The sequence below is a fragment of the Protopterus annectens genome, chromosome 5.part0, assembly GCF_019279795.1.
Source record: "Protopterus annectens isolate FY-2018-M chromosome 5.part0, PAN1.0, whole genome shotgun sequence".
Lineage (NCBI taxonomy): Eukaryota > Metazoa > Chordata > Ceratodontiformes > Protopteridae > Protopterus > Protopterus annectens.
The window spans coordinates 1086714463-1086742041 of NC_056735.1; the positions used below are offsets into that span (position 1 = coordinate 1086714463).

At 43.6% G+C, this 27579-nt stretch overlaps 1 protein-coding gene across 1 annotated transcript in view; it reads right to left on the reverse strand.

The window, feature by feature from the left end:
- MAP4K4 (mitogen-activated protein kinase kinase kinase kinase 4) overlaps window positions 1-27579 on the reverse strand; it is a 3343981-nt gene that overhangs the window by 473608 nt on the left and 2842794 nt on the right. The window contains exon 28 of the mRNA XM_044071965.1: window positions 14553-14653. Within this exon, the coding sequence (XP_043927900.1) occupies window positions 14553-14653 (101 nt within the window). The remainder of the gene's footprint in view (window positions 1-14552; window positions 14654-27579) is intronic.

Consider the following 27579-nt stretch of genomic DNA (forward strand, 5'->3'; position numbering starts at 1 on the left):
AAAACTGAAACCCCAATGGGACACTTACCTGCAATGGCTAAGAAACCATCAAACAGGATGTAAGTGTTCAGACCAATGATTGAGAGATGCCTTCTGACTGGTGGCAAAGAAGTCTAAGGATGGTAAGTTCGGACGTCACCTTTATACCCTACACTACCGCAAGGAGCATGTGTGTGTGATGTACTGCATACCTTAAAGCAACAGTAGGCTTTTGTACACTGGCTGGATATTATTTATTGATTTATTTATTTCCAGTTTGTCCACTGGGCTGAAATGAGCCATTTTCAGTGGAGGCCTGGGGAGAAAAGCTTCAAGTTGCATAATACAGTTACAGTACAAGTGATACATAGGTATAACAGATACATTATACTAAAAGGTACAATTATCACATTTGGAGTCATGGTATTTAATAGAGTTCAGGGCTTTACAATATCATTTATCGGGCTACCAAAGGCAGGGAATCCCAGATATAAGGAATACTGCAACCAGTGAATGGAAGGACATCTAGGAATTCTAGTGAATTACAGTGTTGAAGCCATGATGAGTTAAGGAACCACTGTAGCTTTCTCATATGGAGTCTGGCTAGAGCCAGCATAGGAATGGTGGAGGCCATAAATCCTAGAACCCTGAAAAAATCCCTGGCTATGACTGAAGCCAGAGTAAGGAGAGATTGAAAAAAGGTGATCAGAGAAAGAGTCTCGGGTGGAGGCAAGGATCTCAACATAGGAACAGTCTGAATCCTGCAACAGAGAAAAACAATCTTGAGAAGGAACCGGAATTGATTTCTGAAAGTTTATGATTAACCTCAGGCTTTGTAACAGACAAACTGTAAACTGGAAGTGCTGAAACAGCACCTTGGAGGTCGAAGCCTGAATGAGTAATTTGTCTAGATAAGGAAAGATCTCAACCCCTCTCATCCTGCAAAACGCAATGACAGGAGTGAGGCATTTAGAGAATACCCTTGTGGCAGTAGAAAGGCTACAGGGCAAAGCAGAGAACTGAAAATTCAAGGAAGAAACAGAGAAATGTAAAAACTTCCTGAAAAGGGAAAGGAGGAGGATGTGAAGACAGGCATCCTTGAGATCCAGGGATACCAAGAAGACTTAGGGAAAAAGAGGAAACTGGGTTTGAAGGGACATTCGAAATGAAGGGACCTTTAGAAATGTGTTGATGTGAGAAAGGTCCAAATAGGTCTCCAAGTACCTTCCTTGCTAGGAGCCAGAAACCTCCTTAATAAAACCCTTTCCCTTCCTGGGTAAGGGGTACAACTTGAATGGTGTACCATGAGCAAAAGACCCTGAAGCAGTTCTAGAAAGAAAGGAAACTGTTCTTGACAAGGCTGAGGGATGCCCAGAAAAGGTGGAAAGGATTTCCATACCATGAAATACATACCCGTGGCTGATGGATAAAACCAAATTGCCTTGCGTGAACCTTAAATAACTGGGGAGGGACAGGAGAAGATGAAAGGATAACAGAACTTGGCCTAGGGAAAGGGCTAAGCAAACTGTCAGAACCTGGCTTGTCTTGAAAAGGTGGCTTCTGAGAAGTAGCCATCTGAGTAGACTTAACAGGGGGTACATGCCGAGGACCCCCTTTTGACCTTTAGGAGGAAGGAGAGGCAGTCTGCAAACAAAAGCAGATTTGGATGTATAATTCCTCTGGAATTTAGGGACACAAAAATAGGTTTTAATTCCTGCAAGGCCTTGCCTTTATCCTGAAGGGACTTAAAAATCTCAGCAGCAGCAGAACCAAAAAGGCTATCATTAAGAGGAGCATCCAGCAATTTAGCCTTATCATCATCAGGTACAGGCTAGAGATGAAGCCGAGAGTAATGTCTCAAAACAGAGCCAAATGCAGCAGCCCTAGAAGAAGCATCAGGTGCATCAAAACTACATTTAATAGAGTGGTGAGCAACTTGAGAGGTAGAACCCAGTAAAGAAAGGGCCAAGACCTTCCCTTCTGAATCAGGGAGGTCAACAATTGCCTGAGAAGCTTGAGAAAGAAGGGCTAAAACATACCTGGTCATATGAGTCTTGTAATTAAAAGCACTAAAAGCCAGGGTGGCAGCAGTATATACCTTTTTGCCTAGATGTTCCATGGCTCTACTGTCCTTATCAGAAGGCAGTAGTTTAGTGGATGGCAAAAGTTTAGAAGGTTTGTCAGGAGAGAGAGACACTACAGAAAGATCAGGGGGAGGACATTTGTACGGAAACTTACATTCAGGCACTTTGTAAAATCTGTCAGGTTTCTTAGGGGCTGGAGGTTGGGAATCTGGGGCAACACAGGCTGCTGAAAAGGTATCTAAGAGGGTAGCCAAGAAGGGAGTACAGCAGAGGGCTTGGAAGGGTCCATCTGGAGGAGTTACCAACACCTCTTTTGAATATCAGAAACCTGAGAAAAGTCCCATTTGAGATACTTCATCATACTACAAACAGTATCCCCAAAGGGCAGTCCTTCTAAGGGACACAAAAAACAAAAATGCACAGGAACAGGTGAAAGGTGCAGTACAAGCAAACTGTAAACTTGAAGCAACAAACAAGTACAGAACCAACACTGCTGGGCAACAACCTCTATTTATTAAACAAAATAGAAAGTAAAAAGTGAGTGCTTTCGCGATAACACTACAGCTTCTTAAGACTGATAAACAAATAGAAAGACATAAGTTTAACCAAACAGCGATCATATGCAAATCTGTCATGCCTTCTACATATGAAAAACTAACAAAGCACTGAAAGACAGGATTCCCGAACACTATAGGGACATTAGGAACCAGAAAGACACAAATGCCTTAGCACAACACATTGGTTTGTATGGCTCAGAACACACTTTTAAGTTCTTTGTACTCCGGGTTTGGGATGTTAGTATTAGAGGGGGTGATGCATCTAATAAAACAGAAAGGGATGAACAGAAATGGATCTTGCTCTTGAATGTAGACAAACTACCTGGTTTAAATGGTGTTTCAAGCCTTAAACCATTCTTGAAAGCACGTCCACTTAAGCATTAATGCTGTTTTTAAACTTAGATTTTATTTGTATTGTTTCCTTTGTATTTATAACAATTGCATTGTTTAGTTAATTCATCATATTTGTATACGATAGCGGACTGGTTTTGCTTTCTTTTTAAACTTGTGTCTTTCTACTTATCAGTCTGAAAAAGTAATAGTGTTATCGCAAAAGCACTCACTTTTTACTTTCTATTTTGTTTAATAGAGGTTTTTTCCCAGCTGTGTTGGTTCAGTACTTGTTTTTTACTTCTAAGGGACAGTGTGGACTAACAGAATCTTCCTTCTCATAACAATAATCCAAGGAAGATGATGTTTTTAGGTTCATAGATTAATACTAAGCTAACTGCCCTTGTGAGACATTTTAAGCCTAGCCAATAATCCCTTGTGAGACTCAAACCCTGCACCTTGTGTTTGTAAGGCAAACACCTTAACCATTAGGCCACCATCCATGTTTGAGAAGCATATGCCAAATACTCTTCCCCAGAATCCAAATCCTCAGAGGACTCATGCTCTCTTGACCTTTTAAAGAGGAGTAGAGGACCGGTGGGGGGGGGGGGGGGGGGAGGTACAGAAACTCCTTGAGGAGGCATCAAGGCATTAAACTCCGTCTTAAAATCCTACCGTTTATGCTGGGGATCTTTAACAGCAGGAGAAACGTGTTTGTTTTGTTTTTTTTTTCTCTTCTTCTGAGAAACACCTTCCCAAAAAACCTAGGAGGTTTGGACCCTTGCCATTAACTCAACCAAAGTAGTAGGAATCTCCTCTGGAACTAGATTTTGCGATATTCACCTTTGTCCCACAGATATAATCAGCTGAGGTTCCCCCTCAATGTCCAGAATAGACATTTGGAAAGCCTCAGAGGATGAGAGGGAAGTGAGATCCATGCCAGCCTCCAACAGGGTTGCAGTACAGGAATCCGACACAACAACCTGATGATTCTCTAGGCTTTCACTAGACTCAAGATAGACATACAGAGGAGGCAGGACAGCAGCCAAATCAGACCTGAATTTTTTGGCCTTTTTCTTTGCAGGCGGCTGACCTTTAGGACAGGAAGATTCCACCATTGAACCTTGCACCAAGAATTTAAGACACTGGTTCTCCAGGTAAATTGACAATGAGGAGAGACAACTACATAGGTTCTTGGGGACAAACATTTGTCAGAGACAACACTGTGTATTGGCTGTGAGAGGCACACAAACAGAAGACACTGCTCATGATGATCTTTATGGGGAATCTGCATCCCACACTGACATATTCTTTTTCTAGATGACATGTAAACACCCCAAAATAAAAACATATATGAAACAAACCCTAACTGGGCACTTCTCCGAAACACGGCTCAGTAACCAACACAGAAGGAGAAATGTTCAGATTGACCATCAATGATGGCATTCAGACTAGCAGCATAGTAGTTCTGAGGTATGTACATCTGTAAATCACTTTTATGCCCTATGCCTTGAGCAGGGAGCATATGTGTAACATGCAACATCTATAAATTCCTAAGGCTTTGGTACACTGGCTGGACATTGGGCTACCTTTGGCAGGGAATCCCTTATGTTAAGAATACTGCAAACAGTTATTTGGAAGGACATCGACTGATGTCACCTCAGAAGAGGCTACAGCACTGGGAAAACACAATTGTGTAAGATCTTGCCATGGCACTAGATGTCCTGCTTCTCACTGTGCAGTATTCATTACAAATGGGATACCCGGCCAAGGGTAGATGAATGTCTGGCTAGCATATCAAAGCCTCAACTCCCTCCAGGTGTTGTATGTCAGATGTATGTCCTAGGTCTGAAATGTAGGGTACATAAGTGATGTTTGACTGCCTAATCCCCAAAAGTGAATTACCCCAGAAGAACCGGAACAACCCAAGAGAAGTAATGACATGTGCATACAGAACGGGAAGAAAAATAAGGACGCCCTCTGACAGAGGGATAGCAACACAGAAAAACAGTGGGAGGGAAAGAGTAGTGAAAGAATGATAAGTAGGACTTCTGCTGTTATGGTAAGATCTTCCACAACTGTACTACACTCTTCCTCATCACTGCTGCAGTATTTTTTTACAAATGGAAGAACACAAAAGCTACTGGAGTAGATGGGAGAAGGAGACCACAGAGGAGCCCTCCAATAACTCATGCAGTATGGCCCTGGCAAAACCGGCCCTGGTTCTGGGAGACGCAGGCACAGCCTCAGAGGGCATGCAGGTAGGCAGCCCTGTGCCAGCCTCCAATTGGGTAGTGGTAGAGGAGGCCAACAGTGGAAATGGATGGTCCTTGGACTCTTCATCCAACCAGATGGAAATGTCAGGAAAAGGATGGAGAGTAGAAAATTTGGTATGTTTTTCATATTTTTTCTTAAGAGGCAACTGAACGTCAGGGCAGATGGATTTGTAAGCCATGGATCCCTGTGCCAGAAGCTTGTTTTCCTACACAGAAAGAAAGGGAAGACAAAATGCTGCATAAGGTCTTTGGTGACAAATCTCACACAGAGTATGATCATGGGTAACTTCTAGACAAAAAAGGAATGTCTAGCCTTATGGGAAATCTGCCTCCCACACTCACATTTTCCATTCCTTGATAATATGTAAAAGGAAATACAACCTCAAAGGAAAAAAAAGTAAGGAAAAAGCTTCAATGGGGCACTTATTATCTGAAGGCTTGGTAACTGTATCAATTTGAAGAACAACTTACAGATCAAATTAAAAATATACCATTCAGACTGGCTGCAAAATTGTTCTGAGAATTAGGCACTCATCTATCACTTACATACCCTACACTTTAGACACAGGGCACACACCTGATGAATGGCGCATGGAAGGAGTGGAGGCTTTGGTATGCTGCCAGACATTCTGCTATCCTTGCTAGGATATCCCATTTGCAAAGAGTACTGCAACAGTGATAAGGAAGGGCATCTATATTTGCCTAGGCCACAAATTTCTACAAATACTACTACTGCCTTGTACAGAAACGCTTTCTGTAAGTATTCTGCCATTATAGGAAGTCGAAAGGCATAAATTAGATCTGCAGGCCATCGATGGACTAGAATGCCCTTAGTGACTGTATCAAAGCAACCGCTGCATTTCATATTGGTTGTTAAAACAAACAGGTCTCAGCAAGGCAGGCCTCAGTAGTTGAAGATTTTGGTTACCACTGTTGGCTTGAGGGACCATTTGTGAGGCATCAACATACAACAGCTGAGCCCATCCACACTGCTATAAGAACATTTTCAAAAGACATTGCTCACTGCCTCACACATGGCACAAAGGATATAAAGTACAGTTTTGTACCTACCATAAATGTAGATGTCCGAGAGGAATGCATCTGCAGTCCTTACAAATGGGTTGTCCTGTCGTCAGGCAGCCCTTCGGTCGGCCGGATTCCAAAGTCTGGGTCTGGCTTCGGCTGGTGTCGCACTTCACCCGACGTCATTGCGGCAGTTTTCGGGTATAAAGGCATCAGCCGACGCCATTTTCCTCAGTGTTTCTTGCCCCAGATGCCAGGTGCCCTCTTGGTAGGCTAAATTTGGATAAATGCCAAGGTTTCCAAATAATAGAGAGCAAACACACAAAATAAACATGTATGTACATATGTACAAACAAATACACCATAATATATCCCCCCCAAGCTAGCTGAAGATTGGTAAGTACCCTAGGAGTACCTCAGTGGGGAAGGAGGGTGGGTAATCCTGACTGCAGATGCATTCCTCTCGGACATCTACATTTATGGTAGGTACAAAACTGTACTATGTCCTTCAAGGATGCATCTGCAGTCCTTACAAATGGGTAGAATACCATAGCTAAACTAGGGGAGGAGGAAATGAGAATAGATTATGGTGTAGTCAGGATCCCTTGCAAAACAGCAGTGGCAAAGCCAGCATGGGATCTAGAGTATAGAGGTAAGTTATAATGCTTGGCAAATGTATGCACGGAGGTCCAAGTAGCAGCCTCTATAATGTCCTTGGTAGCCACCGTGAAGAAAGCTGTGGTAGTGGCTGTGGCCCTTGTGGAGTGAGGCCTGATGTTCTCTGGAGTTTTCTTTCCATGGTAGGAGTAACAAAATCTAATGCAATTTCCTATCCATTTGGAGATTGTCTGTTTAGAAATTGGTTTTCCTTCTTTTCCTGTTGCATAAGCTACCAGAAGCTGGTCAGTTTTTTCTATTGCTTTTTGTCCTGTCCAGGTAGTAGCGTAACTGCCTGTGTACATCCAAGGTATGTAAAAGCTTTTCTCCCCTGTTCTGTGGATTGGGGAAGAATGTAGGAAGGTGGATAGCCTGATTTAAAGCGACTCTGGATACCACCTTAGGCATAAATGTAGGATTTGTTCTCATGGACACTCTATCTTGATGGAAGATCAGGAAGGGTTGTACTGCCATTAATGATTGTAGTTCAGAGACCCTTCTTGCTGAAGTTATTGCCAGCAGGAAGGCAGTCTTCCAGGATAAGTATTGCAAGTCTGCTGTAGCTGCTGGCTCGAAAGGAGGGAGAGTCAGTTTTTCTAGCACAAAGTTCAAGTCCCATGCTGGCAATGGAGGTTTCCTGGGAGGTTTTATATTTTTAATTCCCCTCAGAAACTGTCTGAGCAGAGGATGCGAGAAGACAGGAGGATCCAAGCTGTATTGTGCTGAAATAGCTGATGCATGTATCTTGATGGAGGAATAGGACAGGCCTGTGTGGTAGAGCTCAGCCAAGTACTCCAGGATGTTGGCTATGTTCACCAGTATCCCATCTTTCCCTTTTGCAGCACTCCAGATGAGGTATCTTTTCCATTTGGCTGCATAATTCTTTCTTGTTGAAGGTCTACGAGCCTCCAGGATTATGTCCTTAACCCTTTGGGATAAATTTGGGTTAATTTCTGTCATGTAATGTTCCAGGCAGTTAGTTGCAGAGTTTTTAGGCTTGGATGCAGAATGTTGTAGTTGTTCTGTGTCAGCAGTAATGGGATCAGTGGTAGTTTCCATATTTGTTCCCTGGACATGCTCCTCAGTAGAGGGTACCAATGTTGTCTTGGCCAGTCTGGGGCTATCAGAATGATCCTCGGACGTTCCTCTTTGATCTTGAGAAGCACCTTGTGCATCAAAGGAAGTGGTGGGAATGCATATGCTGTCATGCTTTTCCAACTGAAGGATAGGGAGTCCACCTTCCAAGCAAGTGGGTGGTAAGTCCTTGTGCAGAATTTCTTCAACTGGTGATTGTATGGGGATGCAAACAAGTCTATTTGTGGCAATCCCCATTTTCTTGTGATGGCTTTGAAGATGTCCGGATGCAGCATCCATTCGTGGGCATCTGTTATAGTTCTGCTTAATATGTCTGCTAGAATGTTTCCCTTCCCTGGAACATAAATTGCCTGTAACTGAAAGTTGTAACCCAGAGCCACATCCCATAGGTCTAGTGCCAGCCGGCATAGGGGGTATGAGTGTGTGCCTCCCTGTTTGTTGATGTACCACATAACTGTGGTGTTGTCTGTCCTTATCAACAGCTGGCCTTCGTGGAGAAGAGGTCTGAATGCCTGGATTGCCAATTTTACTGCCATCATTTCTTTTAGATTTATGTGCAGATGCAGTTGGTCTTGAGTCCATAGGCCTTGAACGCACTTGTCCATCATGTGTGCCCCCCAACCGAGGTCTGAGGCATCTGTCGTGATAGTTTGTCTTGGATGACTTTTGCTGAAGGGCAGTCCTGTGTTTGATTGACAGGCCTGTGCCCACCATAAGAACTCTTGTTTCAGGCATGGGATCATTGGAATTTTGGTTTCCAGGCTGTGCTTGTGCTGAGACCACAAATTCTTTAGGTACCACTGTAGCTTTCTCATATGAAGCCTGGCATGAGGGACCAGAATTATGCAGGATGCCATGAAGCCTAGAGCTTGTAACACTTTCCTTGCAGTTAGATGGCTCTGCTTTGTTAATGCCAAAAAGTAGAGAGGAAGTTGTTCTTTCTTTTCTGCAGTTAGAAATGCCATTTGTTTTGATGTGTCCAGTTCTGCACCCAGAAAGGTTATTATTTGGGATGGAATCAGCCTTGACTTTTTTGAACTGACTGTGTATCCCAGGGCTTGTAGCAGGTAGATGACTCTTTGTAAGTCTTCTGTTAATTTGTTTTTGTTGTCCGCTTGTATCAGGCAGTCGTCCAGGTAGGGATAGATTTGAAATCCCTGAAGTCTGCAATGAGCGATTACTGATGCCAGGCATTTCGTGAACACTCTGGGCGCAGTAGATAAGCCAAAGGGCAATGCTGAGAATTGATAATGCTCTGATCCTGCAAGAAATCTGAGGTATCTTCTGCAAATTGGTCTTATGGGGACGTGCAGGTATGCCTCCTTGAGATCTAGAGTTACCAGCCAAGACTCCTTGCCCAGCATGGGAAGAAGCTGCTGTAGAGTCAGCATTTTGAATTTTGGAACAATGAGGAATGTGTTTAGAGCGGACAGATCTAGAATAGGCCTCCATTTGTTTTCTTTTCTTGGTACCAGGAAGAGCCTGGAGTAAAATCCCTTCCCTTGCTCCATAGATGGTACCTTTTCCACAGCTCTCATTCTTAATAATTGAGATATTTGTTTTAGAGCTTCTGCCCTTTGAGTAGGTGGTAGGTTTGGCATTCCTCTCTTTCCTGGTAGAGTATGGAAATGGAACCTGTAACCTTGGTCTATAGTTTGCAAAATCCATTTTTCTCTTGTTATGCAGTGCCAGTTTCTTGAAAATAAGGTTAGCTTTCCGCCTAAGGGTGCTTCTAGTTGTTCCCTGGTAGGCGGTGTCACCGCCAAGTCACTGTGATTGAGTTGTTGTAGTGGTGGTGGCTGTGTCCGTGCCTCGTTGGTTGTTACCCTGCCACTGGCGACCCCTGTAAGCACCTCTGGGTTGGTTTCTGCCTCTAGAGCGCCTATTCCTGCCTCTTTGTGCCTTGGAGGACTCCAAAAAGGACCAATTCTTGGAGGGCCAATTCCTGCTAAACCTTGGAGGTTGAACTTGTAAGAAATCTTTTACAGTTTGCACAGATTTTGCTTTCTTCCATCTTTTGAGAACCTGCTGTGCGGGAGCACCAAATAAATTGACCTCGTCCATAGGTGCATCCAAAAGCTTAGATTTGATATGGTCTGGTAATGCCTGTTCTTTCAACCATGCATGCCTCCTGATAACTGTGCCCGTCATGGCTGATCTAAAGGAAGCCTCCAGTGCATCATAGCCACATTTTAAGGAATGGTTACTAACCTGCTGAATGTTATGTAACATTTCTTGAACATACTTTTTATCTAAAGATTCTTCAGAGGACAGCTTTTTAGTCAACTGGTCAAGCATAAACTCTTGATATTGAATCATATGAAATTGGCAATTCAAAGCTCTAGCTGACAAAGTAGCAGAGGTGTAAACTTTTTTACCCCATCTCTCTAAGGACCTGGAATCCCTTTCAGAGGGGAGGGGGTTTTAGAAGAAGTAGCTGCTACAGCTTTAGGGCCCTGGGAGATAGTCTCTGGATCTGCAAAAGGGGCCTTATATAAGTGGTGATGAGTGTCCGGGACCCTGTAGTACCTATCTGGTTTAGCAGGAGCCGGAGGTAAAGTATCAGGAGAAGTGCAAGCATCATTAAATGCATCATCAACAACAGATAGAACTGGAGGAATAGCTAAAGGCCTATGCTGTGGTAAGTGTAGAAAGGTCCCTAAGCCTTTTTCTTGAGTCTGAGAAATCTTGGCCCTGCCACTGGAATTGTTCCCTCATAGCATGCAAGGTTTCCCCAAAGGAAAATTCCTCGGGAGGAGAGGTTGAAGGGATGGACTCCTCAGCATCGGAGTCTTCGTAAGGGGAATAAGAAGCCTCAGGAGGATCAGAATGTTCTGAATCATCAGAAGAATCATCTGTGGCTACTGGCTCAGGGGGCTCTGCTCTAGGCCTCTTTTCTGGAGGAGGGAGAGAGGCCCTGTCTGGATGAGGTTGGGATCCACGGATTAAAGTGATGAGATCCTGTGCCAAAGAAAGCATATGGGAGCTGGTGCTGGGCCTGTGAGAGGGGGGCTTGGCAGGCACTGGCTTGGAAGTTTTGGCTGCTTTAGCCCTGGCAAAGGCCTTAATAGACATAGCTGGAGGAGGCCTAGCAGCTCCACGTGCAGGAGTAGAAATATCTAGTGGAATGGTGTCTGATAAATCCTGTGAAATCGCAACAGAAGGCTGGATTTCAGAAGCCGTTTCTACCAGAATAGAAGAGGCCTCGGTAGAAGGCAAGTTGTCGGCTAAAGAAAGAACCGCTTGCTCGGATTCGGCCGAAACCGAGACACTCGCGGATTGCTTGGCCGTGGTTTCAGCCGAAACCGCGGACCGCGAGTGTCGGTCCTTTTCTTTGCGTTTTTTAGTTATTTGCGTAGTCGGAGGATCCGACGGCATAATGTAGGCAAAATCGGAGCCGAAAATCTGTTCGGCAAAGTCCGAGCGACGTCTCAGCGTCTGCCGGTTAAAAGAAGCACAGGCTAGACAAGCTGCTACGTTGTGGTCTGGGCCTAAACAATGTATACAATAGGAGTGGAAATCTTTATGAGGTATTTGTTTCCCACAAGATAAACAGTTATTAACTTTCTCTGACATCGGCTGAGGCAAGAAAGAGTCCCCAACGGGGTACTTAGCTTTATAGAAGTCTTCGAAGTAGTATTCGGTAGAAGTAATCTCTGGATCTGACAGACCGGCACTTGCGAACAGCTTCTGCTTCGGGCACTACGCGGCAAGAAAGACTGAGGAAAATGGCGTTGGCTGATGCCTTTATACCCGAAAACTGCCGCAATGACGTCGGGTGATGTGCGACACCAGCCGAAGCCAGACCCAGACTTTGGAATCCGGCCGACCGAAGGGCTGCCTGACGACAGGACAACCCATTTGTAAGGACTGCAGATGCATCCTTGAAGGACATCTGGCTTCGTCCTTACTTACTGATGTTCCGCACTACCGAAGTACTGTCTGTGTGGATCAATATCACACACTGGGGAATTAAGTCCTGAAGTGTCGGCAAAGTTAAAAGGACTGCCCTCATCTCCACACCACTGATATGAAAGTGAACCTCTTGTGATCACATTCCTTGGACCAGCTTTGGTATAGTTTTTAGTTGAGTCTAGAACAGAAGATGCTGTTGCAAAAGGATAAGTAGTAGGACATAAATATAACAATCATTTAAAAGGGTTAGAAAACATTGGAGAAAACTGAATATAAATACTAATTACATGAAGAAATTTGCAGGGCTTCCAAGTGTGATACAAAGTCAACATGGTTTAGTATTTTTGCACAGAAGTGTCTGCATGGTATTTTTATACCCCATGTAAACCCCAGTGGATTCTTCCTTAAATTGACAGTAAATGTTGAACATGTGATGGAAAAGGGAGAGTGAGAAGAAACTGAGTACACAATTTTTTTCTTTATGGGTGGGGGTGCAATGAGTTTGCAGAATTTCCCTACAGTGTACTTTGACGGAAATGTTGAAGGAACAACTGCTACTAAGGAAATGATTACTACAAACTGGAATATAGTTTCCAAACTGCATAGGCACAGTAGTGCCTTACTACTACGTTTAATGCCCTTTGTGGCAAAAAAAAAAATACTAAGGGAAAGAAATGAAAACATAAAACAACAGTAATGTAAGAAACTTTGTGAAAGATAAAAAAAAACAAAAAAAACTGGAATCTCTTAATAAAAAAACTGAAGGAGCATATTTCATAGAAATAAACTGAATTTGTGGGAACAATATACACAAAATAATTCTCAGCCATGGTGAAGCTTAATGGACATGAGCAATTTACGTGTCACAGTTAATGAAAATGATTACAAAGAAAACATTACATGTATATGCAAACACATGTACAGTGCAAGACATACTTTGTATGCTTCTAGTTAACAACCATTGCTCCTTATGGCGTCCAGACCTTTCTAGGGTCTGACGTTTTAATTAAGTGACTCACCAGCTTATATAATAGGCAGAAACAGAAAGGGAAATGACTTCTTGATAAAATGACACAGACTGTTAATCTAGGATGTCCAGCAGTAGAAAAGACTTGATTATATTATGCTTTTTAAATTGCGTTTTCAGAAAATGCTCTGAAATGCAAGGATGGGTGAAGACTGCAAGAGGTGCAACATTCCACACCACATAGGTGTTATGGAATCTGCTATTATGATAGATCTAGTGAGGTCATTGTTCCCCTGTACTCTTCACTTATCAGACCAATGATCGAGTACAATGCCCCATTCGGGATGTATCTCACCCGACATCTGCAGCAATTGGAGACACCCCAAAAGTTCCTCACCAAAAGGGTAAAGGGACTCCAAAATCTGTCATATGCTGCCAGATTGAAGAAACTCCAGCTCTATTCAGTCGCATACCGTCTGCTCAGAGGTGACATGTGCCTGACATACAAGGCCATGTCCAACCCGGAATTAATGGACATGCTCCACCTCAAAAAATCCAAATCCACCAAAACCACTAGAGCAAGCGACTTAAACCTTAGCACGGATATAAATAGGACGTGCTGGATGGATAGATTTATCACTCAGAGACTCCCTATGCTGTGGAATAAAATCCCGGTCCATGTGAGGCAGAGCACCTCGCTGGCTCTGTTCAAGAGAAATCTTGACCTGTGGATGGGAGATTGTAGGTTTACCCCGGGAATCATCTCTGTGTCACTGCTGGACAGAGGCACAACAAACTAATGGGCACAGTATTTTTTCATATAAGGGGTGGCGCAAGCCACAAAAATTTGGGCTAGTCTTATAAATGCCTTAGGGCAGATAGCCTAGTATAAACCTATGATTTGTTTTCTTTTAACTTAAAATGTGATGATTTCAAAAAGATGCTAAAAAAAGATCTTAAGTGTAAAAAAAAAAAAAAAATATATATATATATATATATATATATATATATATATGGATGCCGCGGTGGTGCAGCGGCAGAGTTGTTACCTCACAGAAAGAGGTTCTCCCGTTCGATTCTAGGCTGGAGTGCGGGATTGCCTTCTGTGTGGAATCTGCATGTCCTCCCCGCAGTTGGGTGGCGTTCGAAAGGCATGCGTAAATGGGTGTGCCTTCGCTGAAGGTTGGACATCGAGCTGGCACGTTGGCGTTCGTGAAAATCTACTGCCAATCATTAGTGGACCGGAGTTCCGCTGTGTCGACCCCTAAAAGGGAAAAGCGGAAAGACAAACAACATATATATATATATATATATATATATATATAAACTGCATGAACAGTTAAGAAAAAAATACACCCTGGGAGTGTTTGTGGGACTGAGTCACCTTTCATTATCCAGCACAGTAAACCACAGCATTTGTCAGCAGTGTATGTACTCGACACCTGAGCATATAGCACACAGATTTTTGAAATGCATGGAATAAAGGCTCTAAACAACAACATTACAATGGTCACTTACTGTATACAGTTCCAAATATTAAAATCCAATTACACTTTATTTGCAGGCTACACATTTTTCTTTGAAACACTTTGCATTCTGTCGGTCTTTTGCACATTTTGAAAAAGAATACCGAGACATATTATGTAATTTAAAGAATGAGAAATATTACCTTGAAGGCCATAAATTTATGGTATGGCTTTGGTGCCCATGCATAGACTTCTACTGAATTCTTCAAAGCTATGACCAAGAATTTAATTCTTTCATATTTTACTGTAGAATAGAAAAGAAAAAAAAAGAACTGGTCACTTGCTTTTGTGCTACAAAAAGTGTTCCATTCTTGCCTTTGCTTTACAAAATATATACATTTTGATGCAAATTATGATAAAAACATGTCTGCAACATACTTTGCTGTTTGTTAGCATGCATAGTAGTTTGTTTTATAATATGAAATGTTCAAAATTTGCTTTTTACAGTAGTGCAAAGGATAAACCCCCTATGACCTGGGCAATCTGAATATGAGAACCAACCCAGGCACTGGAGGGGGTTGAAAGGCCAACATTGACTTACCTATCCTGTGGGGAAGTGAGGGAGGTGGTCTGACAAGCTGTAATGACATTGCATAGCCTCACATCTGTAAACATTAGATACTCAAGTGAGAAGTTAGTGCCATAAATAACAAAATGTAATGAATGTTTAAAAGGTTGGTGATGGCTCTTCTAATGAATGTTTAAAAGGTTGGTGATGGCTCCAAAAGGAAAGACAGGCCCACTTATAAAAGGTTGAGATGGTACATTCCAAAACATATGACAATCCACATGGGTCCACTTCTGAATTTTGAAGTTTCAAAACCTTGACTTTCTTATGGTCAAGACCATAAGATCTAAGTTTTGACACTTCAATTTTTTTTTAACGTGGGGGGGGGGTGCTGCACCCCCACACCCCCTGCTAATTAAATATACTAACTCCAAGACTGCACTACAGCGAGGAAAACGGAAAATATACTGTTCCGCGCTGTATGGCAATCTCCATATAAAAAGTCTGAAGTTTCAAAACTTTGATCTTACTGTCTCGACCACAAAAAATTCGACGTTTTGAAACTTTGAAATTTAGAAATAGATATTGCTTTTCTTACAGCTCCTTTTTCATGAGATTATTCACTGTCTGCACAGATATCTCCATTTGTCAATCTGACTGTGGATAGAGTACACTGGTCAAATGCCGGAATTCCAATTCATGCTCAAATCTTCTGAATTCCTGACTTCTGTATTGAGGCAGACTGTTTGACATACCAGTATAAGTCATCATCCTTGTCTTACAACTGCTGACTTTTAATGCAGTTAATTATTAGAACAATAGTCCCAATACAAGATACATGGATTCTTTGAAGTGGACTAAATCAATACAAACTCTGCCCTTCTGGGTAGGCTAGAATCACATCTCTTCTGCATTTTTATGGTATCACTGGAGGCAAAACCTGTGCTATTTCTGTTAACATATTTGGCCAGCCATCATCTCTTTGACTCTCTGCACATCAGTATTGCTAGATGTGATTCCGTTTTCAAGCATGTGTTTTTAAAAGTTGATTTCCAATGCTGAATGGCAAAGCTTTGAACACAACTTACTTTCTTGAAAGAGATTAGAAAAAAAAATTTCTTCCTGATGATGATGAAACCTCAATACAAAGTTTTGTACCAAGTGATTGGAGAATTACAGACATTCTCCTGCATAAGGGAGGACCTTCCACACACACAGGAAATTACAGAACGCAAGTCTAACCAGCCTTATATGCGAAAAGTACAGTTGTGTATACTTAGTATAAATGTAGATGCTCGAGTGTATTCACTTGTTGCAGTCCTGACTTGTGGGATTTCCTTATGTGGAAGCCCTTGGCCGGCCCGGCTACCAGAGTAAAAACCTCCCTCTTCCTAAGACTGGCGAATGCCCTACCCTGACATTAGCATGCTTGGGTAGAATGGGAGCCAGCCAATGCCATAACATAATTTTCTTACCCCTTAGAAGGCAGGAGCCCCCAGGATAAACCAGAATCAAGGGTCAAAAGTAGAAAAAGGGGCCTGCAGGGTACACATCCAGGGGGTCCTCTGGTTAGTGAGGAAAATAAAAGCAGACCACTACTGTAGGCAAAAGGGGGAAGCAGGGAGGGAAAGAAGACTGCAACAGTGAATACACGAATATCTACATTTATGGTAAGTGCACACAGCTCCACTATGTTCTGCGTACTTTTCACTGTTGCAGTCCTGCCTTGCGGGATGATTCCCAAAGCCGAAATGAGGGTGGAAGGTAAACTATGGAAAAGAGAGGATGCCCTGCAGTGGCAAATCCTGCTCATCTTGGAGAAGGCTGATAGGTGGCACTGTGTTTGGTAAAGGTATGCACAGATGACTAGATATCAGGTTTCCAAAATGTATGTGGTAGGTACTCCTTTCAGGAAGGCAGCAGAAGTAGAAGTGGTCCTAGCAGATTGAGTCCTTACAGTTTCAGGAGGCTTTTTACCATGATGGCTGTAAAAAATGGAAATAAGAGATCCACTTGGAAGTATTCTGGAGACTGGTTTCCTTTCAGAGCCAATGGCAAAGGACAGAGAGAGTTGGGTCTGAATTTCTGAAAGATTTACTTCTGTCAAGATAGTAGTGAAGCTGTCTGTGCACATCTAAAGAGTGAAGGATACTTTCCCCCTGGTTCTGAGGCTTGCGGAAGAAGATGGGCAAGTACATGGCTTGATGCAAGGATGTGTCTATGATCATCTTGGGCATAAAGGATGGACTGGTCCTGAGTGATGCTCTGTCTGAGCTGAATGTGAGAAATGCTTCCACTGCCATGAGAGCTTCAACTCAGAGACCCTCCTAGCTGAGGTGATAGCCAGTAAAAGGGCAGTCTTTCAGGTTAAGAATTTTAAATCAGCAGAAGCTGCTGGTTCAAAGGAGGGATAGTGTCAATTTTTCTAGACCAAAATTGAGGTCCCGTGGAGGTGTGGGTTTGTCTCCTGGAAGGTCTGATGTGAACCACTCCCATAAGGAACTATTTCATCAGGGGGTGGGAAAAGATGGGATGAAAAGTAGAGATGTGGACTGAAATAGCAGAGGTATGAATTTTGAAGGAAGAAAAGGATAGGCCTCTGTTCACCAGGGTAGCCACATAATCTAAAATGGCACAGATATTGGCTGAGTGCTGCTGGCACAATGTAGAATCTTTTCCACTTGGGTGAGTATGATTTCCTAGGTACTAGGCCTTCTACCCTCTTTGAGAATGTTTTGAACTTGACTGCTTAGGATATGCTCATAGTAGTATTTTGGGGAATTATCCAGGCTGAGAGTTTGACAACTTTGTAAGTTGGGATGCACAAACCTCCCCTTGTCTGAGTCAGGAGGTCCACTCTCTGTGGAAACTGCCACAGATTTTTATTGGTTAAACCTAGTAGCAGAAGATACCAGTGCTGCCTTGGCCAGTCTGGGGCTATCAGGATGATCCTTGGGCCTTCTTCCCTGATTTTTAAGAGGACCCTTGGAAGAAGAGGTAGGGGAGGAAACACAAAGGAACAGGTGGCTCCAAAGAAAGGAGAAAGCATCTGTCCTCCAGGCTATGGGTAGTTTGCTCCTGAAACAGAATCTTTTCAGTTGAGCATTTTATTTGGTGACAAAGAGGTCTATCTGTGTGATCCCCATTTCTAGACTATGCTGAGAAATGATTTCATACAGCAGATGCCACTCATGAGAATCCATCAAGTTCCTGCTGAGATCATCTGCTAGAGTGCTTTGAGTCCCTGGGAGGTACTGTGCCATGAGGTGCAACCCCAGAGAGTGAGGTTTCTCCCAAACTTGCATCGCTAGTCGACAATGAGGGTACTAGTGGTTACCCCCCTGTCTATGTACCACATGACTGTGATGTCTGTTTTGACAAGTAGGACCCCTGGTTTCCATTGATCTTTGAAAGCCACTAGGCCCTTTTGCACTGCCCTCAGTTCTTTCTAATTCATGTGCTTGTGTCTGAACTGATCTTCCCATCTGCCTTGGGATTGAAGGTGGTGGAAATGAGCCCCCCCAGGCTTTTTCTGGAGTATATGTAATTAAAGTTTGGCCTTGAGGGATGAACCTAAAGGGGAGACCCAGGTTCTGGGCACAGGCCCATGTCCACCATGCAAATTCCTACTTGAGGCAAGGATCAGGTGAATTTCTGTCTCCAGGGAGTGAGTGCTGGCACCACAGATTCTTGAGGTACCAATGGAGCTTCCTCGTGTATAGCCTGGTTACAGGGCTCATGATTATACAAGATGTCACATAGCCTAATGCTCTGAGAGTTCCCTGGCTCAGAGGCATTATGTCTGCATAATTATACAGGATGCCTCATAGCCTAATGCTCTGAGAATTCCCTGGCTGAGAGACATTGTGTCTGCATAATGTTTTGGAAGTATTGAGTCAAGGAGGAGACCTTTTCTGGAGGAAGGCAGGCCTTTTGAAGGGAGGAATCCAAAACAGCCCCCAGTAAAACTATCCTGGTGGATGGGTCTGTGTTGGATTTGTGAAGATTTATGGTGAACCCCAAGGTGATGAGGAGTTTCTGACTAATGGCCAGATCCTTGAGGAGCTTTGACCAACTCATGGCTTGAATGAGGCAGTCATCTAGATGGGGGTACATCTGGATCCCTCTTGTTCTGCAGAAGGGGATCATAGCAGCTAAACACTTTGCGAAGACCCTGGGAGCAGTAGACAAGCTAAAGGGCAGTGCAGAGAACTGGAAATGGCTGGTACCTGCTCTGAAACAAAGAAAATTTCTGCACAATTCCTCTACAGGAATGTGCAAGTAAGCATCTTTTAGGTCTAAGGTGACCACTAAGGCCTGAGGGCTATCATGGGAAGCAGTTTTTAAAGAGTCAACATTTTGAATTTTGGTACCAGCATGGACTGACTGCCTTCTTCATGGCTAGGGTAGCAGAAGTGTCAACTTTTTTTTTTACCAAACTTATTTTCTTTGTCAGTAAATGAAGGGTTCTTTGAAGAGCTGATTCTTGCTTCCTTGGGACCTGGAGTGACAACCTCTGGTTCAGCAGAGTGGTTTTTGAAAAGGTGTTTATGTGAGTATAGAACCCTGTAAAATCTGTCTGGGTTTCGAGGGGCTAAAGGTAGAGAATCTGGATTCAGGGAAGAGTCCAAAAAAACATCCTCAAGTACCTCCAATATAGGAGGAATAGCCAAAGGTTTGTGTTCTGGAAGGTCAAGGAACACCCTAACCCTCTTTTTAGATTGTGGGTATTCCTGTGCCTACCATTGGAAATGTTCCATCATATCATGGAGTGTTTCCCCAAAAGTGATGTCTTCAGGATGTGAAGCTGAAGACAAATTCTCCTCAAAATCTGAATCTTCAAAAGTAGGGAAGGGACCCTCCTCAGACTCCTCTTGGTCAGAATCCTCATCTGAATCAGGAGCTTCACAGAAAACCTCATGGGTAGTATCCCTGTTCCTTTTCCCTGGGGAAGACACCAAAAGGGTTTGCCAAGCTCTAAGGAGATAAGGTACTCAGCTAACCTGACCAGGTCTTACTGATATAAGCTGGCTCAGTGGGAACCGGTAGGCCTATGCATAACACCTGAGGTAGAACCCTTCTTGGTAGTTTTGTCCTTGGGCTTAGGTACGTCCACAATCCCGATGCCAGTCTGTTTGTAAGGCAGAACCGATGCAGGATGATGCCTCGAAAGAACATAGCCGGTACAAGACTGCTCATCGGAAGCTGAAGTCTGCTAAGAGGCTCCAGACCTGACCGATGAAATAAAAGCCAAGACTTGTGTAGAAGTTGAAGGACCTGACTGCATGTCTGACTCTGTAAGGGTCTCAACAGAGGCCTGCTCCACCACCTTAGTCACAGAAGGGGGCTGGGAAAACACCTCGCCTTCCTCAGTGATAATGAGCCTTGGGGGACTGGCAGCCGGTGAAAGGTGGTCTTCAGAGACCCTACGTTTGGGTCTTTTTTCCTTCTCCTTCTTATGCTTAGGGAGCTCAACCTCGGGAAGATTGATGGATATCACTGAAAGATGCAAAGGAGGAGGCAGACTAAGATGCCCAGCTGAGATTTCTGCCCTACGCCTGATAGTCCTAGAATTGAAATGGGTGCAAAAAAGGCAACTAGGGACATCGTGATCTGGCCCTAGGCAGGTACACAATGTATGAAAGTCTCTGTGTGGGATTTGCTTACCACAGCGGAGACAATTGTTAACCTTATCTCCCCAATGGGTACTTAGCTTTAGAAGACTTCTCACTGGTGGGGACCAACCGACATGCTGAAACACTGCTTTGGTGATGACATAGCATTGGCTGGCTCCCTTTACACCTAAGCATACTGACGTCAGGGTAGGGCGTTCACTAGCCTTAGGAGAAGGGAGATGTTTACTCTGGTAGTTGGGCCAGCCAAGGGCTTCCACAGCAGAAAATCGCACAAGTCAGGACTGCAACAGTGAAACACGAAGAACGTCCAAGGAAAGACTTATCATGAAATTAATCAATCAGAACATAGGGAACCCCTAAGCACTGAACCGGTCGCAGTTTGATTTGTCAAGTGTAGCTCATGCTTATTCAACCTAGTGGATTTTTTTGAAAGGTCAAAGAAGCAAAAGATGAAGGCAAAACAGTACAGACCGCATACATCAACCTGGCCAAATCTTTTGACAAAATTCCCCACTCGGGCATAGTAGAAAAGCTAAATAAACTGGAAATAAACCCACAGAGAGACCATTCACCAGTGTAGTCCCACAGGGTTTTGTGCTGAGACCTCTTCTGTTTAGCACCTACTTTTCTGAAGTAAAAGCCAATACCAAAGGACTCTGGCTGACTGCTTGCAAAAGACTCCAAGTTAGGAGCAGTCAGCGCATCTCCAAATGACATACTCATCCTGCAGGATCGTTTGTTTCAAATAACCGGTGCCAAAATTATGGAATGAAACTAAATTCCAAAAAAATTAACTATTGTATCTCTCTACCCCAGCAACTACCACACTGACAATTCCCCCTATGATCTGACTCGGTTGTTTCGAGATTTGGGAATTTACATGATCAGTAACCTAACTTTTGATCAACATCTCTCTACTGTTTTAAGAAAGTCCTTCTATATTGCAAAGTTTATAAACAAAGGAATGTCGCTGTCCACTTTTACTCAACCTTTATCAGACCAATCACTGAATATAATGCCCCCCTTTGGCATGCATGTGTCCAGACACATTAAACAACTGGAATGCTCACAGAGATCACTTATCCTCAGTCCAATTACTAATGTAGTTACAGAACATCAGCAAGTCAAATGGCATTACAAACACTTGGTCTAGGAATGTAAACCTCTTCTCCAACACCAACAGAACAATTTGGAGGGACAGGTATATCCTGCAGAGGATACCAATGCTGTAAAATAGACTCCCTATTCACATAAAACAAAGTTCATTGCTGTCCATATTCAAGTGCAAATTAGACCTATGTAAGACAGACAGAAAATTTACTCCAAAACTGCCTCATATGTTCTACTACTGGACAAAGGCAGTGCCTAAATGCTTCATCTCGTGCATGGGTCCCCTCAAATTATTTATGGAATGAACCCAGTTGATTCTCATTAGGGCTAATATACAAGTATCAACCATGGGATGGGTAAAGGCCAATCTATAATCAAATGGACGAGGTTATTTTGAGCACAAAAAGAGAAATTGGCTAGGCTTAAAATGGGCCACAAGGACAGCTAGCCTAGTACTTACCTGTGATGATTTTCAAACAATCCTATCAATGGAACATCTTTCAACAACTATCTTTCCAAGTCAATATTAGTACACTTTAATTTTTTTTTATTCTATCAATGATAATGGTGTTACCAAATAATTTCTAGTTCGTCTAGCAGTTCTTCATGCTTCATTGGTAAAAATGTTCCACCCAACACATCTGGTGTGTGCAGTTCCTTGCCTAGTCTTTAGTTCATTTTTAGATCACACTACTATAGACTACGCAAAGTATCACCTGAACTTCAGAAGTGCCTTGCAAAATGTTTCTATGAATACACTTAGTAAAAGTAAGAGGTTTATTATCTACTTCCAAATGAACTTCTTTACTGTACATGCATTCATTTTTTTTTTTACATAACATACAATACTGCTAACAATTTCATTTTTATCTAAGCATGATCTACTGAATATGCTCTTGCCCCACAAAAGAACTACTCTTTGTTACAGCTCTTATACCACTTCTAACGAACTGATTTTAAACATGTAACAGTACTTTTATCACCGGCACAACTGAAGCTTTGTGAGCAACTCAAAACTCTATCTGCAATATTTTTCTCAAGCTACAGTTTGCCCTAAAGGAATACTTACCTCAGATATATCAAGGACAAACTTTGCAAGACCCTGCATCACTCCTATGAATTTCTAATATCTGACTGGCTTCGGGCTCTTTGCATCTGCTGACTAGCCCAGAATTTTTCTGGAACAAGTTGCTTTCTAGTGATATCAAAATATAAGTGTACTTCATTCACACTTCTCACCTTCTCATTTGCATTTACTTAGCTTGAAATTATGTTGTCAAAACCTACTTGGACAGAATATATTAATGTATATGCAGCACTCCCCTTCATAGCCCATACTGTTCTCAAAAAACACTGGAATTTCCTCATGTGCAACTTGGCAAAGAGGAATATGGGAATTGTGGAAGCCATGAACCCCAAGAGGCAAAGAAACTCCCTGGCAGTCAGGGACTGCGGGTGCAAGAGGTCCTGGAAGTAGGAGTTGAGGGGCAGGACCTTCTCTGGGGGGCTAAGGAAGCCATCATCTTGTTTGATTGGATCCTGCAACCCAGAAAGTTGTGATCTTGGGAAGGAACCAGAGAAGATTTCTGGTAAGTGATTGTGAATCCTAGACTCTCTAACAGTGACACTGTGAAGGAAAGGTTCTCCTGGAGGATATCTGGAGTCTGAGTCTGGAGAAGGTCATCTGGATATAGAAAGATCTGTATGCTCTGCAGCCTGCAAAATGCTATGACAGGAGCTAAGCATTGTGTGAACACCCTAGGGCCATAGACAAACCAAAGGGCAAGGCACAGAATTGAAAATGTGATGAAGCCATAGCAAACCGAAGGAATTTCCTGAACCGCAGATGTATGGGAATATGAAGATAAGCATCTTCGACACCATGAATGCCTGAAGAAGGATAAAAGGGAGAAGGGTAGGTAAGGCTAACATATAAAGAGTGGGAACTTTTAGAAAGGTATTTAGGTGGGAGAGATCTAGCATAGGTCTCCAAGGACCATCCTTCCTGGATAAAAGGAACATCCTGGAGTAGAAACCTTTTCCTAATTGGGACCACCTGAACAGTGCCCTGAGGAAGGAGGTTTGAAATGATTTGGGGAAAGAGACCTACCTGTTCTTTTGAAGGGTGTGGAATACCCCTGAAAGGGGAAGGAGTCTTCCACACCATAAGGTATCCTTGCAGGATGATGGAAAGGACCCAAGAGTCCTGAGTTATCGGTTTCCAAGCAGGGAGAGAAAGAGAGGTGAAGGGACAGAAGTGTTAATGGATTGGAAGACAGGTAGTGAGACTACCTGGCTTAGCACAAAAGGGCTGTTTCTATGTGGAGTAGAGGAGGTAAATTTTGAGGAAAATTGTTTCTTGGAGTCCCTCTTACTTTTGGAAGATTGGAGCTTAACAGACTTTCTAACAAAGGTGGTCTTGGCAGGATAGTTTCTCTGGAACATGGGCACTGGTGAGACAAAGATATGCTTCAGGTCTTGCAGCACTTTGCCCTTTTCCTGAAGGATTTGATAAGTTCCACAGATGATGTACCAAACAAGGCCTTGTTGTCCAGGGGGTATCCATGATTTTTGCTTTAAAGTTATAAGGCAAAGGTTGGAGCCTGAGCCAAGAATACCTCCTCAGGACTGACCCAGATGCAGCTGCTCTAGCTGAGGCCTCCACAGCATCACAAGTCCACTTTATGGAATGCCGTGTAATCTGAGATGAGGAGTTAAGGATGGAGGAAAACTTAGCCTTAGTGGGAGAGTCAGGAAGCTAAGATAAGAGTTTGCCAGCATCCGAAAGAACAGCCAAAGAATACTTGGCCATATGGGTCTGATAGTTAATGGTCCTGAAGGCCAGAGTAGCTGACGTATAAACCATTTTTCCTGTTCTCTCCATGACCTTGCTCTCAGGGGAGCAGGAAAGTGGAAGGTAGCATCTTGGATGCTTTGTCTGCAGAAACTGAAATGGTAGCAGGGTCTGCAGAGGGACATCTGAATAGGAATTTGGAGTCCTCTGGCACTTTATAAAATCTATCTGTCCTTTTGAGTGCCAGAGGCTGAGAATCTGGTCACTTGGAAGCAGCAGCAAAGGCATCAAGGAATGCTGGCAAGACTTGGGGTATAGCAGATGGGGAAGGGGAGTCCATATGTAGCAGGTCATAGTATCTTTTTTGGATGTCTGATACCTGACAACCATCCCACCCCACTTGAGAAGAAACTCCCTCATCTTAAGAATAGTTTCCCCAAATAAGACACCCCCTCCCCCAGGGAATCAATACCATTAGATTCCTCTTCTGGGGAGGCATACCATAAAGGGGAAGACATTTAGGCTGAGGAAGCCAAAGAATTTGAGGATTCCTCATCATCTGAGAAAAACTCCTCAGAAGCCCTCTTTTGAGGGGTGGAAGAAAGAATGGAAGGAGAAGGGAGAGAGCGCGCTGAAGACTGGTTCAAAGCCATGAAGACATTGAACATGCCTTTGGAGAAGGGCCTGCCAACCCAAAGGCTGTTCCTGAGGTACTGGAGAAACATGTTTGGTCTTTTTCTTTTTGGTAGCCTCCATGTGGTGAAAAGTGGATGTGCCAGAAGTCTGTTTAAATTCCACAATGTTGGTAGGGACATCCTAGAGTACGATGATTGGAGTAATACCACGTGGGCCCTCAGTCACAAGAAGCCGAGGTTCCCCCCACTCCAGAGTCGGATGCAGTTCCCTTGAGAAGATGCTGGTAGAGTCCTTCCTGGCCTCGACACTGGTAACCATTAAAGGAGAATCTACTGACTCCTTAACAGTCTTCAGGCCAACATCGGCCTCGGGAGAGAAATCTGAAACAGTGGGAGCAGCAGGTAAATCAGGCCTATGCTTCATGGTCTTCTTAACTTGTGGCTCAGCTGAAGGGCCTAACACAGCTTCCATGTCCTGATCAAGATGCTGACTTTCAAGATACAAGTTGAGACGAACAATACCAGTAATATGGTTGTGATCTGGGCCTAGGCAAAATAAACAAAGGTCATGAGCATCCTTCTGTGGAATCTGCTTTCCACATGAACACTTGTCCTTCCTAGCTGACATAGGTTCATACTAGGCTATCTGCCCTAGGGCATTTATAAGCCTAGCCAAAGTTGTGTGGCTTTCACCACCCCTTAGGTTGAAGAATACTATACCCATTAGTTTGCCGTGCCTCTGTCCAGCAGTGATACAGAGATGATCCCCGGGGTAAACCTACGATCTCCCATCCACTGGTCAAGATTCCTCTTGAACAGAGCCAGCGAGGTGCTCTGTCTCACATGGACCGGGATTCTGTTCCACAGCATAGGGAGTCTCTGGGTGATGAATCTGTCCCTACAGCACGTCCTATTTATATCCGTGTTGAGGTTTAAGTCTCTTGCTCTTGTGGCTCTGGTGGATTTGGATTTTTTTGAGGTGGAGCATGTCCATTAATTCCAGGTTGGACATGGCCTTGTATGTCAGGCACAGGTCACCTCTGAGCAGACGGTATGCGACTGAATAGAGCTGGAGTTTCTTCAGTGGGGCAGCATATGGCATATTTTTGAGCCCCTTTATCCTTTTGGTGAGGAACTTTTGGGGTCTTTCCAATTGCTGCAGGTGTCGGGAAAGATACATTCGAATGGGGCATTGTACTCAATCATTGGTCTGATAAGTGAAGAGTACAGGGGAACAATGACCTCCCTTGATCTGGATGTGAATCCCTTCATAATTAGGTGGGCAATGTAGAAGGTCCTCCTAACCACTTTGGCAATGTGAGTGTCAAAAGACAGGTTACTGTCAACTTGGGTCCCCAGGTCCCTGATAACCTCTTCTGTGCTTAATGGATTGCCACCTATGTGGTAACTTGGGGTTACCTTGTTTTTACCAAAGGGTATGACTATACATTTTTTGGCGTTTAGCTTAAGGCCATGGCTCTGGCACCAGTTATCCATTTCTATGAGACCTCTCTGAAGGATATCTGTGTCTGATGAATTTTCAACTATGAAGCCCAGTTTGCAGTCATCTGCAAACTTTGTCAGCCACAATCCTCCTATGTTTGCCTGCACTTCTGAAAAGTAGATGCCGAACAAGAGGGGGCCCAGGACTGAGCCCTGTGGGACACCACTTGTGACTGGCTTGGAGTCTGACATGGCACCAGCAACTCTAACCCTGTGGGTTCTGTCCTTGAGCCAGTTTGCAACCCATCTTGTGACATATGGGTTTACATTTAAGCTGGTGAGCTTTTCTATGATACCAGAGTGGGGTATTGTGTTGAAAGCTTTTGCAAGGTCAAGGTAGGCTGTGTGAACTGCCTTACCCTCATCAATGGCCTTGGTGACTGTTTCAAAAAAGTCGACCAAGTTCAAGAGGCATGATCTGCCCTTGACAAAGCCGAATTGGGTAGGATCCAATGTCAGTAGGTCCCCAATGTCTTTATTTATGAGTTCCATTATGATCCTCTCCATAGCTTTGCAGACCAGGCTTGTTAAGCTTATGGGGCGGTAATTACCAGGGTCCGTAGAAGCACCGCCTTTGTGGAGTGGGACCACAGTTGCCGTACGCCACTCTTTGGGTACGTATCCTGTGGTAAGGCTAAGATTAAACAGCAGCCTTACATGTGGGTTTAGTTCCTCATTGAGTTCGTGTAGCACACAGCTGGGGACACCATCCGGTCCCATTGATGCTGTGTTTTTAGCTTTAGAGAGAGCAGCTCTCACCTGGGCATTTGAGATGATTGGGAGGCTACACTCTGCTGGGATAGATATTTCTCCTTTTGGGGGGGAGGGAGGGGAGAAATTTTCACTGAACCTGTCTGCCAGTATGTTTGCAATGTCTGTGGGTTCAGTAATTTTTGTATCATTTTGGACTAATTCTGAGCTTATCTGGGAGTTTCCACCCAGATTTCTAACATAGCTAAAGAAGGCCTTATGATTGTCTTTTGA